This window comes from Spea bombifrons, chromosome 10 (genome assembly GCF_027358695.1).
Source record: "Spea bombifrons isolate aSpeBom1 chromosome 10, aSpeBom1.2.pri, whole genome shotgun sequence".
NCBI lineage: Eukaryota > Metazoa > Chordata > Amphibia > Anura > Pelobatidae > Spea > Spea bombifrons.
The window spans coordinates 5,396,228-5,409,545 of NC_071096.1; the positions used below are offsets into that span (position 1 = coordinate 5,396,228).

General features: G+C 44.3%; 1 protein-coding gene across 1 annotated transcript in view; it reads left to right on the forward strand.

Moving 5' to 3' along the window:
* The window catches only part of ABTB2 (ankyrin repeat and BTB domain containing 2), a 51,668-nt gene that overhangs the window by 34,916 nt on the left and 3,434 nt on the right, over positions 1-13,318 (forward strand). The window contains exons 2-13 of the mRNA XM_053448588.1: positions 5,562-5,708; positions 5,931-6,144; positions 7,018-7,170; positions 7,682-7,847; positions 8,505-8,594; positions 9,804-9,905; positions 10,237-10,333; positions 10,577-10,712; positions 11,899-12,125; positions 12,428-12,606; positions 12,841-12,946; positions 13,087-13,189. Coding sequence (XP_053304563.1) covers positions 5,562-5,708; positions 5,931-6,144; positions 7,018-7,170; positions 7,682-7,847; positions 8,505-8,594; positions 9,804-9,905; positions 10,237-10,333; positions 10,577-10,712; positions 11,899-12,125; positions 12,428-12,606; positions 12,841-12,946; positions 13,087-13,189 — 1,720 coding nt within the window. The remainder of the gene's footprint in view (positions 1-5,561; positions 5,709-5,930; positions 6,145-7,017; positions 7,171-7,681; positions 7,848-8,504; positions 8,595-9,803; positions 9,906-10,236; positions 10,334-10,576; positions 10,713-11,898; positions 12,126-12,427; positions 12,607-12,840; positions 12,947-13,086; positions 13,190-13,318) is intronic.

Sequence of the window (13,318 nt, forward strand, 5' to 3'; positions counted from 1 at the left end):
AATTGAATTTTAACGAAATCATATTGTTTATTTCTGAAAGGTCCGGTTTCATCGGACAAAACGTTAATTCCGTTCCCTGGTATGCTAAGCAAATAAACCTTAGCAGATCTGTCATTTTTCTTCTTAATGGAACAGAGAACCTTTAAGGATTTTCCAGCTTCTATGGCAACAACCAATCAGTGCTTGCATTTCGTGTCACGTGATAATTAAGGGTTCCTCGGGAAAAATCTAAATTTTCTTGATTAAAGGAGTATTTTTGAGAATAGGTTGGCCGTTCGTAATTGATTATGTTTTTAATACCGCATTCAGTTATAGAAAGGGTTAAATACCGACACCAGGCCAATTTACTGTACTCAATGGCAAAGGAGCCAGCCGCACTGTAAATGGCAATGAAAGGGTTAGTTTTTTTTATTTTTCTTTAAAGTTCTTTTGGGTACGCGGTTAATTTCTTCTTAATCCCGCTGATTATCTGCCAGCGATGATCTGAATAATTGCAGATATGTTTCCTGGCATCAGCAGCGAGGCAGGTGGACGATACGGAGATAATGTGATTTATTCCAAATGAGCTCAGCACCGGGCCGTGATCGCCTGCGTGGATACGTGCGCGTCTGCAGAAAGCAGGTCGCCGAGCGTGTACTACCACCAGACAGACGGTTCCTTTTTCCTCCCCGATGTCCCTCTTTTGTAGGAGAATGTTTCCTGGCAGGCCTGGACTGCGGGCTACACGACCAGAAAATAAGGGCATATCCATGCGTCGGTCGCAATGATGTCATCAGACGGCTGGCAGCCTTAAAGTGCCAGATCGCCAGTCCGGCCCTGGTGGCTGGGTATGAGGGTATCGCGGGGTTCTGCAGCCTTAAAAACGCTGATAAAGTATAAAAAAAGCAGCAAAAATTGGTTTTAAAATCATTTAAAATATATAAATAAATAAATATATATATAAAAATATTTATATAAATATAAATATATAAATATTTTAAATTCATCATAAACAATAATGATAACAATAACTTTAATCATTAGTTATTACGTTATTACTTTCATTATTATTTATGATGTATTTATTATTGGGGTTTTGTAGTTGATTAAAGTATTTTAAGTATTTATATATTTTAAGTGAATTTAAAATTATTGGGGCTTTTTAAGGCTGTAGAAGCTTGCGATCCCCTCATAATAATAATAATAATAATAATAATACCTAAATAATTAATCCTAAAAACAATATTATTATTATTACTACCTAAATAACTAATTAATCCTAAAAATATTATTCCTAGTAATATATAAGAAAATAATAATAAAAAGTCCCTGGAAAGCCCACCCCTAGCCACGCCTCTAACCCCACCCCTAAATAAAAGTGCCCCTCTTTAGGCGTTTAAAATGTGGGGAGCGCAGGCCGTTAGCACAGTCGTGCGTCTGCATCTGTGCTATAAATAAAAAGTATTATAAAAAATATAATAAAAGGCGGTTTTGGGTTGTTTTTTAACGATCTATTGATTGCTGTTCCTGCCTGGAGTCTTAACACCCCCCCCCCACACCCCCGAGGGACTCTGCTTCAGGATTTGGCCGGAGATGAAGGCCGTCGAGGCGTTAGGTTCATCGCGCCCCGGCTGCGTAGAGCGTCGCGGGGAAGACGTCATCTTACTGGACTTGGCCGAGGCCTCCCTCCCCAGTTGTCCCCCCCGCCGGCGCTGCACACATTACGCGCTGCTTTGTAGTCTGCGAGGGTCCGCCGTGCGCAGACGCCGCTCGGAGCGCGCGCTTACGGGCCCAGGAGCCTCGAACGTTGTGTTTGTTCGGCCTGGAATAATGAATGGGGTCCCTTGGGGCCCATATTGAAATCCTACATTAGAACTGGGGCCGGTTATTAACATGCAAACGAACCCCCAGCGGAGATTCAGGATGCAAATGATTTCAGTCTCTTCATGCGGAATACGTGCTGGGGGCCTCGAGAAGACCCCTATAAATCACACCTGAGAACTGGCCCTGAGCCTCACATATTAACCCTTTAATAGCCCACAAAGATTCTAAATAGCAACTCATCAAATGTGTTATCCATGTGGCTCTAATACCGGTCATCATGGAAACCTTATTATAATTATTGAAAAATATACTTGAGTCACCTGCATTCAAGCAGGCATATAAACCATAACATACTGGGAGTAAAATCACCAGCTGGGGGTCTTATATCTGATCACAGCGGGGGAGAATAGGAAGGAGTCAGCTCCAGACTGTGTGGCCCTCAGGCTAGGTTTCCACTTGGGTTTTTGTCCGGCGTTTTTTTCTTGATGAAAAACGCCAGGAAAACTGCCAAGAAAACTGCCGCTGCATTTACCTGCGTTTTGGCGTTTTTTCTGCAGTTTTTTCTGGCGTTTTAGCCTTTCTGTGGAAATTGCTTTTTTTGACCTTAGGCAGTTTTTCCAGCCTTTACAAGTTAGAAGTTTCACCCAGCTAAAAGGGATTAGGATAAATGGCAAGTATCTGCCCTCTCCTGATGTCATTTACTTGGTAGACCCTTTTGTCTCTTTTCTGTGGTTTGTAAGGCATGCTTTATTCCGAATGTCTGCTCCTCTGGGAAGATTGGCCCCAAATGATGGTGCAAATTGTTTGCTGTTGCTTTTGGCACGCAGGATCCGGTCGCGTATGTTTGTTTGTAATGGCATGTTTGTTCCAAATGGTGTAAAATTCAATATGAACCAGTCCAGGACTTTGTTTTGTGTGAAACTGTTTGTTTTCAGCCTATTTCTCGTAGGACACACAGATACTGGGTCCATCCTCTGCATTGTAACTGTGGAAAAAACGCCATAAAAAACGCCAAGGCAATAAACCCACATGGCTTTTTCATGGCGTTTTTTCTCTCCCATAGACTTCTATTGGAGAAAAAAAGCCAAGATTTCTTGCAAAAAACGCCAGAGTGTCAACATGCTGCAGTTTTGAAAAACTGCCACAGAGCCCAAAAAAGCAGAAAAACGCCAAAGAGGACTAAAAAAACGCCAAACAGAAAAACGCCAGGTGGAAATGGCATTTTGCGATTTCCTATTGAATTACAGCTAACATCTGGCTGCATGCGTTTTTCACAAAAAAACGCCAGGTGGCGCTATTGGCGTTTTTATAGGCGTTTTTAGCTAAAAAAACCCAAGTGGAAACCTAGCCTCAGAGTCTGCCCCTTCACCCTGAGATTGGGGTAAAAACCCTGAGACTCGGGGTGGAATAATGTCAGTGCCACATCGGAAAGCAATCCAAAGGCCAGTCGTGCTTGGTTATTGGTTGAAACGGCCAGTAATAGCCCCATAGCGGGCAGAAACGTGACCCAAGAGCCTTAGGCTAGGTTTCCACTTGGGTTTTTTTAGCTAAAAACGCCTATAAAAACGCCAATAGCGCCACCTGGCGTTTTTTTGTGAAAAACGCATGCAGCCAGATGTTAGCTGTAATTCAATAGGAAATCGCAAAATGCCATTTCCACCTGGCGTTTTTCTGTTTGGCGTTTTTTTAGTCCTCTTTGGCGTTTTTCTGCTTTTTTGGGCTCTGTGGCAGTTTTTCAAAACTGCAGCATGTTGACACTCTGGCGTTTTTTGCAAGAAATCTTGGCTTTTTTTCTCCAATAGAAGTCTATGGGAGAGAAAAAACGCCATGAAAAAGCCATGTGGGTTTATTGCCTTGGCGTTTTTTATGGCGTTTTTTCCACAGTTACAATGCAGAGGATGGACCCAGTATCTGTGTGTCCTACGAGAAATAGGCTGAAAACAAACAGTTTCACACAAAACAAAGTCCTGGACTGGTTCATATTGAATTTTACACCATTTGGAACAAACATGCCATTACAAACAAACATACGCGACCGGATCCTGCGTGCCAAAAGCAACAGCAAACAATTTGCACCATCATTTGGGGCCAATCTTCCCAGAGGAGCAGACATTCGGAATAAAGCATGCCTTACAAACCACAGAAAAGAGACAAAAGGGTCTACCAAGTAAATGACATCAGGAGAGGGCAGATACTTGCCATTTATCCTAATCCCTTTTAGCTGGGTGAAACTTCTAACTTGTAAAGGCTGGAAAAACTGCCTAAGGTCAAAAAAAGCAATTTCCACAGAAAGGCTAAAACGCCAGAAAAAACTGCAGAAAAAACGCCAAAACGCAGGTAAATGCAGCGGCAGTTTTCTTGGCAGTTTTCCTGGCGTTTTTCATCAAGAAAAAAACGCCGGACAAAAACCCAAGTGGAAACCTAGCCTGAATCAGTCGTTGGTCTCGTCTTAGATTCAGGAGCCGTATGTCTATCCCATGCATGCACTTTATTACCCTCTACCACTTCTGCTGGGACTCTGTTCCATATATCTACTACATCTCAGTGATGTAAAGTAGGGAGGTTGCCCTCTGTATAAGAACCCCATGCCATAGGTTGTGGAAGTCACCAGTGGCTACAGGGCCCACCTCTGGTGCTCCTTCTCCCGGAATTCCTCTGGTACTCGAGTCATCAGCCATATTTGTAGCCACAGAGGTCATGTCAGGGGGTCTATTTAATTACAAGCCTTTTAATTCTACCCCCCCCCCGACCTACAGGTCAACAGCACAGAGCAGAGGGAACATCATTGAAAATAATGGCTCTTTCTATAATCCGACCCCTGACTGAAGATCACTAATCACTGATTTAAGCACCTATTCGCAAGCAGGGTTAAACGGAATCCCCAGAATGCCTCCTTATTGCATGACCGACAGCTGATTAATAAACCCGTCTACAATTCCCTTTAATTCATTACTGCTACATAGTAGCGGAAAGCGTTTGGCAGATACATGAAACACTCGCACAAATAGAATATTTTCCTAGTCTGTTCGAGTTATTATTCCTCCCCGGGCCCCAGGAAGATTTTTGGAACGAGTTTTCTAGAGCTTTGTGTTCTTTTTCTTCATTTTCCTCCTGCTTTCAGATTCTTAACTCAAAGCAATAAAAAAAAATAGAAAAAAGGGTGAATCAGCCGGGAAAAAATAACATTTCTACTAAGTTTGTTTCCATATTAAGGGAAAAAATCTAATTTTTCGAGAAAATGTTTACAGATTCAACAGAAATTTGTTTTTTTTTTTGAAAAATATTGTATTTTCAGGATTTTTCTTCTCTTTTTCCACATCTATGACTTGAAACAGATGCTGCATACCGGTTAATTCCATGAAAAATTGTATCGCCGTCTTGTAAACAGTGTTATTCAGAATAATCGCTCAAGGGAAAAGTTTCCCCTTAATAACAATGGGGGGTGTGGTTATGATGAAAGTGGGATGGGCTAAAGTGGGTAGTGGGAGGTGAATAAGGGGTTCATTAGGGTTTGGTGCTGTGGTTCTGCTGGAAATGGGCCGGACTAACATGGGCAGTGGGTGGGGGGAAAAAAGAGGATACGGGGCTGAATAGAGCTGTGGTAGGCGGGGCTTAATTTAATTCCTTCTAAACTTAAGAACAAGGTCCTGCCCCCGAGGTTCTGCAAACGAAGTGATAAGACTCAGTTAATTGGTGATGATCTGCTTTTTGTGGTGAATTTCGTCACCATCTGAAGACATTCTGTTCCTCTTTTCCAGGGGTCCTCTCGCTGCCCCCTTACTTCAGTCCCTACAATGATGGTTCTTTTGTGAGAGATGAAACGGGCAGCGCCTACACCCACCTGGAGCTGCGCACCTTGGAGCAGTCTCTCCTCGCTACCTGCGTTGGCAGCATCTCGGAGCTGAGTAAGTCCGGCCACAGCGGACAGCAGAGAAGACTGTGTGATTATTATAATTAATGATGTAGCCCCCTTTTACTTCTGTAATGCCCCCTATAACTGTGTGCGAAATGCGTTGGCCCAATATTGATATTAATAATAATGTAAAGATCATTGTTATGGCAGGAGAGCCATGGAGACGTCTCTTGGTAGGATCTGAGGGGTCCTAGTTATGTCCTTCTCCTTACAGGTGACCTTGTTTCCCGCGCCATGCATCACATGCAGTGTCTGAGCGCCCCTAGGCCTGGCCTGAGCCCGGCCCGCCACGCACGCCACCCCCAGCAACACATAACCTGGTCTCCCGACTCTCTGCACACGCTCTACTACTTCCTACGGTGTTCACAGATGGAGTCCATGGAGAACCCCAACCTTGACCCTCCCAAAATGGCGCTTCACAACGAGAGGTGAGGATTCTCCGTTAAATATGATGTCATATGCCGTACTATGCAATGTCTACGATGACTTCCTTACTGTACAGCACGTATCATGACATCACTCGCACGCTGTAAACCATCATATGGCTGCTGTGCGATGTACAAACCCATCACAGTGAGGTCATTATAATATATACAATACACAGCTGTGATGTCATGATGACATCACTATTCTACTCCGCATCTCACAACTTTTCGTGTGTCTTCATAATACTGATGATGCGTTGAAGTAAAATTGTGGGCTGGAATTTATCTGAAAGCCCAAATAACACATTTTCCAGCTGCAGACGTTAACCCTTATACTACAAGATGCAACAGAACAGGAGCATTTGAGCTGCTGATGTCAAATATTCCCGGTTCTTACGGAGTTAATCCAGTTCCGTGACTTCTTACCGGATGAGGCTTCCTCCATCTGGACAAATCGGATGTAATTAGGGACATAAAACTGACATCTACCCCAGTGCCATCCTGCGGGGTACCTGACACAGCGTTAACCCCCCCCCCCCCCCCATTTAATATGAAACAGGACCGGCGTTTGTCATCAGAAAACCAGATTCTCGTTTCCTCCGCAGCTTCTCCTTAAAACATTTCCAGGTGTCGGAAAAAGACTCAGACATGTCGTTGGTCTCATCTTAGATTCAGGAGCCGTATGCCTATCCCATGCATGTCTAATACCCTCACTGTATTACCCTCTACCACTTCTGCTGGGAGACCGTTCCACTTATCTACTACCCTCTCAGTAAAGTGTGATCAAAGATTTATATTTGATCCTGTGTCTGTATTCACTGGAACAGTTGATAGGGCTTATTTTGCTTACTCCATTTGCCCTACCCCACTTCCCAGGCCTTTCATCTTGTTGCCCCCACTCATGGAGTGGATGCGAGTGGCCATCACTTACGCAGAGCACCGGCGGAGCCTGACGGTGGACAGCGATGACATCAGACAGACGGCCAGACTGCTCCTTCCGGGACTGGACTGCGAACCCCGGCAGCTCAAGTAGGTTACGGGGCGATGAATGATTTATTAATTTAATAAACTCACAATAAGTATGAATCACGTTAAAATATTCCCAAAATATTTAATAATATTTTCATTTATTCTATATACGCATTTTTCACATAAAAAATATTAATATTATTATATTATGAATTAAAATGAACAAGATTTAAATGCTGTTAAACAGCCCCATATTCAAGGATTTTCTTTTTTTTCTCCAAATTTTATTATTTTAAAATACACACAGAAAAAAAACATTACAGACAAAAAACAAAACAAAAAAAAGGAAAGATTTTCTATAAAATAAGACATTAAGGAAAGGGATGATGCATAATTATATAGATCTTACATCCAGGAGAGCCTCATGCTTATCACATGTATGTTTAAATTCTCTCACTGAATTAACCTCGACACCTTCTGCTGGGAGGCTGTTCCACGTATCTACCACCCTCTCTGCAAATTCCGTTATTATATCTTTATATCCATTCCTTATAATTCTTATAACCCCCAGGCCCGAGTGCTGCTTCAGTTCCCTGAGACGCCTGGATGCCGGAGCCGCCACCGAGCGCTTCCAGCAGGACCTGGGGTTCCGGATGCTGAACTGCGGACGGACCGACCTCATCCCGCAGGCTGTCCGGGTTCTGGGGCCCGGCGGGATTAATACTCTGGACGACCAGGTGGGATATGACCCATAAAATGTATTGTGTAGGATTAGGGCTCCCTGACGTCTCATCGACCTCCCGCTGGGTGAAAGGTAATGATGTCCTTCAACTGCAACCCTTGCCAGGTCACCCCAAAAAAGAACCAGGTCTGACATGAGCATGAGGAAAGGGGGGGGGGAGCATTAAATTATTTGCCCACCTAAAGCAAGGGGTCCGGTTACAATTAGTTGCCTTTTTATTGTTTTTTTGCAGAACCTCCAAAAAATGTAACTTTAAATGACTGCGTTTTGAGCCTCGTGGGATTTTTGGTGTGAAATATATTAGAAAAGGGGGTTTTATTTGTTTTATATGAAATGATACATTTAGGTTCCTTTTGTTTACAAATATGTTTTGGATACAATGTTGCCGATACCGATAACAATTAACGTTGGGGTTGATACGCGGCGGTGGTTTCATTCGGAGATGAAATGGTGCAAACGTTTTCAGTGATCTGAACGTTCCATGGTTGCCGTGGTGACTGCTCCACATTTACAGCTTTGCCCCAGAACCGCTTTTTTTTTTGGAGTAAGAGCTGTTTGTTTGTTTTTTTCCTGCAGGATATTTTGGGGTTTTTTTTTGTGTTTTTAAAGGTGTGATGAGTAAAATGAGTAAGTTCTGTGACCTCCTTTGCAGGGTCTGACCCCTCTCATGTACGCCTGCGCCGCCGGGGACGAGGCCATGGTGCAGATGCTCATCGAGGCTGAAGCCAACTTGGATGTGGCAGTAAGTAGACTTCGTACCTTCCTAGGAGGGGCAGCCCCTATTATTGCCCATATCCCTGATGCCCCCTTTTCCTCCCCTGATGCCCCCTTTTCCTCCCCTGGTGCCCCCCGCTTCCTCTTTTTTCCTCTGGCGTTTGGTGCATTAGTGCTTATTGGTAAGTTATATATCCATACGCTTGTGATTGTCCCGGAATACCCAGGGCAGTCCCGCACTAAGTCCGAGCAGTCCCGGAATGAGGAGTTTGAGTGAACGGGATCTCAGCCAATCAGGAGAGAGTTCTCAATTCCCCTGATTGCCTGAGAGTTCAGAAGCCTCTCCTGATAGGCTGAGTCCCTCATTCACATTCACACCAACTCAGAGTAAGCTGCGGCCAGCACCGGGTGTGTTTGACTCTGTGTTTGTCACCGTGTTTGTTTGTGTGACCGTGTCTGTTTGTTTGTGTGACCGTGTCTGTCTGTGTGTGTGACCGTGTGTGTAATAGCTGGAGACAAGTGGAGTTTGAATGATACCTTTATTGGCTAACTGAGTAAATATAGATTGCAAGCTTTCAAGACCTCTCAGGTCCCCTCATCAGGCATGTAATATCTGGTAATAGATGAGTTAATTCTCTGAATCTACTCATGTCTGGTGATAAAGGGGTTAACATTCTATATCTACTCATGTCTGCGATGAGTGTATGTGATATATATATATATATATATATATATATATATATAAATAAAATGTATTTTATGTGTATGGGACGGTGTGCATATGTGAATCAGTGTGTATAAATATATATATATATATAATCTGTGGGTGTCTGTAATCTCATCTGCTTCATAGTGAATAGCAGAAAAAAAAATGTGGTCACCCTAGTCGCGTATGTCTCCCGATGTGCTTCTCTGAGGATACGGCACTCTCATAAATCTGATGCTCAGTGAGAGTCTCTCCGTTCAGTGATTGTCTCTCTTGGTTTGTTGCGGTCGGAGTCTCGGCTGCCGGGTGCTCAGCCGGTTTTGGGGCAATATCCTGGTTTCTTGATTGTTTTTTGTCGTTAAGGGCGTTATTAAGGGCCCTTAAGCTTTAAGGCGAGTGTATCTGAGGACACAGAGCAAAAGGCTGCAGCTCGGCTGCCCTCTATTTACTGCATTAATACGGTTATTATTGCGCGTCATATTTATAGTTTGTATTTTTAAGGAATTTGATTTTTTTTTTTTTCCATTTCAGGTCCCGAGCAGTTCTCCCAAACACCCGTCGGTGCACCCCGACAGCCGCCATTGGACCGCTCTGACGTTTGCGGTGCTCCATGGACACATTTCGGTTGTGCAGGTGAGAATAAGTCAGGATTTAGATGCCAGGCTATGTTAGTCTATATAGCTGCAGTGGGTAGTCTACAGTAGGTGTTAATATCTTAATAAAGGGGTGGTAGAAGTGGAACAGCCTCCCAGCAGACTTGGTAAATGCTAATACAACATGGAAACTTAAACATGCATGGGATAGGCATATGGCTCCTGAAGACGAGACTAAGGGCTGATTAAGGTTTAAGTCTTTACAGCAGGAGAAACGGGGGACGAATGGGTCTGATCTGCCGGCAACTTCTGTGTTTCTATAACTCTGCGCACTCTCAGCCAGCTTACTCCCTGTGCCTCTCTGTTCACAGTTGCTGCTGGACGCAGGCGCTCATGTTGAGGGCTCGGCGGTGAGCACCGGTGAGGATAATTATGCAGAAACCCCTCTTCAGCTGGCATCTGCTGCAGGTACGCCATCCCATGATGCCCCTGGTGTCTGTACTGCCCCCCCCCCTGCACCTCCTATAGAAGCCAAATGTACCCATCTACCCCGTCCCTTCTCTCTGTACCCCGCACCACTTCCCCCAACCAGGTCATATTGCGTTATGTGTCTTTCTCTGCTATTTCAGTTATCTTCTTCCTAGGGGCTCTGTGTGTGTATTGATTGCCCTTCACACCTTAGGCAATAAGTCCCACCATTTTCACTCTTAGGGAACTACGAGCTGGTCAGTCTACTTCTGGACCGAGGAGCTGATCCTCTACTGAACATGTTGGAGGCTGGAGGAGTCCCCTCAACACTTCATGAGCATATGAACTGCTTTAGCCACGCGGCGGCGCATGGACACAGGTAGGAAATTCATTGTTTTTTAAGCAAAATCCGCCGTTTCTTCCCAACTCCTTACAGCTTCTAATGAATGCAGGGTGTGTGGCTGTAGGACCATAAAGATGTCACCCCTGATAATTGAGACCCTGTCCCTCTGTCCCTGGATCTTCATAAAAGAAACAGAGGCATCATTTTATCCCATAAAACTGGATAATTTCTGGATGAAACCATCCATATCCATCACTGAACCTATAAACAGAAACATAAATTCAACTTTAACATACGAGTCTCATGAAATTAACACTAGAATTGCCGAATATGAATAAATGGCGGACCGATCATCACTCATCGATATGACTTTTTGTAACCCAATAATAGCAGGAAAAATGTTTAGTGTGTAGTTACATTCTTATTAACATTTTTAGAATGCAGACGGGGTATTTTTGGCATAAAAATGTATAATTAATTGTGGCTGGTTTGATCGGACGATGTGAGAATTCTATGACTGATCAATACATATTGATAAATATTTCTGTATCGCCACCTAGTGTCCATTATGTGAAATGACACCAATACCACTATTTTGGGATACTTTATATATTTATTACACATGTGAGAGGTGTGGGGTTTATTGGGGTACCCTGAGCCGAGGAGACCGTTACAGAGGCGCACCCGGGAACTCTCGGGGGTTTCTCTCTGACCCTTAGGGTTTTTGCCCCAATCTCAGGGTGAAGGGGCAGATTCTTAGGGTCCCACAGCCTGGAGCTGAATCCTTCCTATTCTACACTGCTGTGGTCATAGATACGAAGCCCAAAGATTATTTGTTTGTATTTCCTGCCATTGTTTTTTTTTATTATTTCTTTTTTTGTACCATGGAACTTTGAGGCTTCTGATGAGTAACATTGTAGCAGTGAAAGGACGCATTTCCTAACCACGGCATTTGACCATAGAGGTTTGGTGACCAGAAAGTGTCCTTTTTTTTTTTCTTGGCGAGCGAAGCTCATCTTAGTCACCGGGGCTTCTTTTATAGCAATTGGGGAAGATTAAAGAAAGACCCAATTTAAGGCCCTCTGGAACGCCAAGTTATTCTTTATTCGTGTGATACATTCATTTCCCCGTGGTGACGTTTGTTGGTTGACTGTCTCTCTGGGAATGGTGGGATCCGTCCAGCTGGCGCGTGATCCATTGAGTGACTCTCCCTCTCCCGCAGGAACGTCTTAAGGAAGTTGCTTGCGCAGCCGCAGCTCTCCCCGGGGGATGTCCTGTCCCTGGAGGAGATTTTGGCAGAAGGAGTAGAGGACGATACATCTAGCATGGGGAGTTCCGACCAGATCCCTGTGAAGCTCTGCAAGACCAGGATGAAGGCTTTGCAGGAGGCCATGTATTACAGCGCCGAGCATGGATACCTGGACATCACGATGGAGCTCCGCAGCTTGGGTAAGATCCAGAGATGGGTAATCGCCACCGCAGCAGCCCATCAGATGGCTGCCAACCGGCCCGGGGTTACTACTCCTAGGTTTCCTCTTGGAAGCTGATGCACACCAACTGCGTGATCTGCTTAGGATGATGGGACTTATAGTTCAATAAAAGTGGGAGGCACTTGGCTGGTTATCTTTGAGCAGAACATCTGTATTCCTGTGCTGAGGAGCTACAGTGGACATTAATATCGATGATGCTCTGCAGTAGTTAGGTTCATGTATGGGTAATGTTGTCTTTATAATGTCACTTACACCTGTCAGGGGTCCCTTGGAAGCTCCATGTATGGATCGAGAGCCTTCGGTCTTCCTTTCACCATTCGCACCATTCTGTGATGGAGAATCTGCTCCAGGAATTCAGCTCCATCAGGGAGGAAGAGTATAACGAGGAGCTCGCTAACGAAGGCTTGCCCCTCCTGTTTGATATCTTCACGGCTAGTAAGGTAAGAATAAGTTACCCCCATACAGGTCATGGAATAAGTTACCCCCATACAGGGCGTGGAATAAGTTACCCCCATACAGGGCGTGTGGTATGTATGTCACGGCCAACATGCGCAGCTCATTCCATCTGCCTGTGTCACTAAAAAGTTGGTATTTTTACCCATTTATCACAAATACATAAACCCGGCACATATATGCCGTATATACATCATTTACGGGATGTTCTTATTTCGCAGAGTGATTCGGTGACGCAGGAGGTCGCAGCCATATTCGCTCGTTGCTACGGAGACAGCCCGATACCCAAAATTCCCGAGATACAGAAGTCATTGCCCGCTCGTTTGGGTACGGAGGGTATATCTCTGCACGTTATTACCCCGTGGTCCTTACTAAACATAACGTCTGCAAAGCTTCATTAGGATGTGGGGTCCCCGACGCGTTTTGAGGCAGCGGCTCGTTGATAATGTTATTTTATTGTCTTGCAGATCCTCACTTTTTGAACAATAAGGAGATGTCTGATGTGACGTTTCTGGTGGAAGGGAAGCTGTTTTATGCTCACAAAGTCCTCCTGGTCACTGCGTCTAACCGGTAAGAGCATCTCCATGAAATTACTGAGGTTTTATCGCTAATTCACAGCTTGTTGCTGTGCATATAAATACCACACTGTTCAAAAGTTTGCAAAAGGGGTTTTCTAACCATCAATTAGCCTTTTAAACT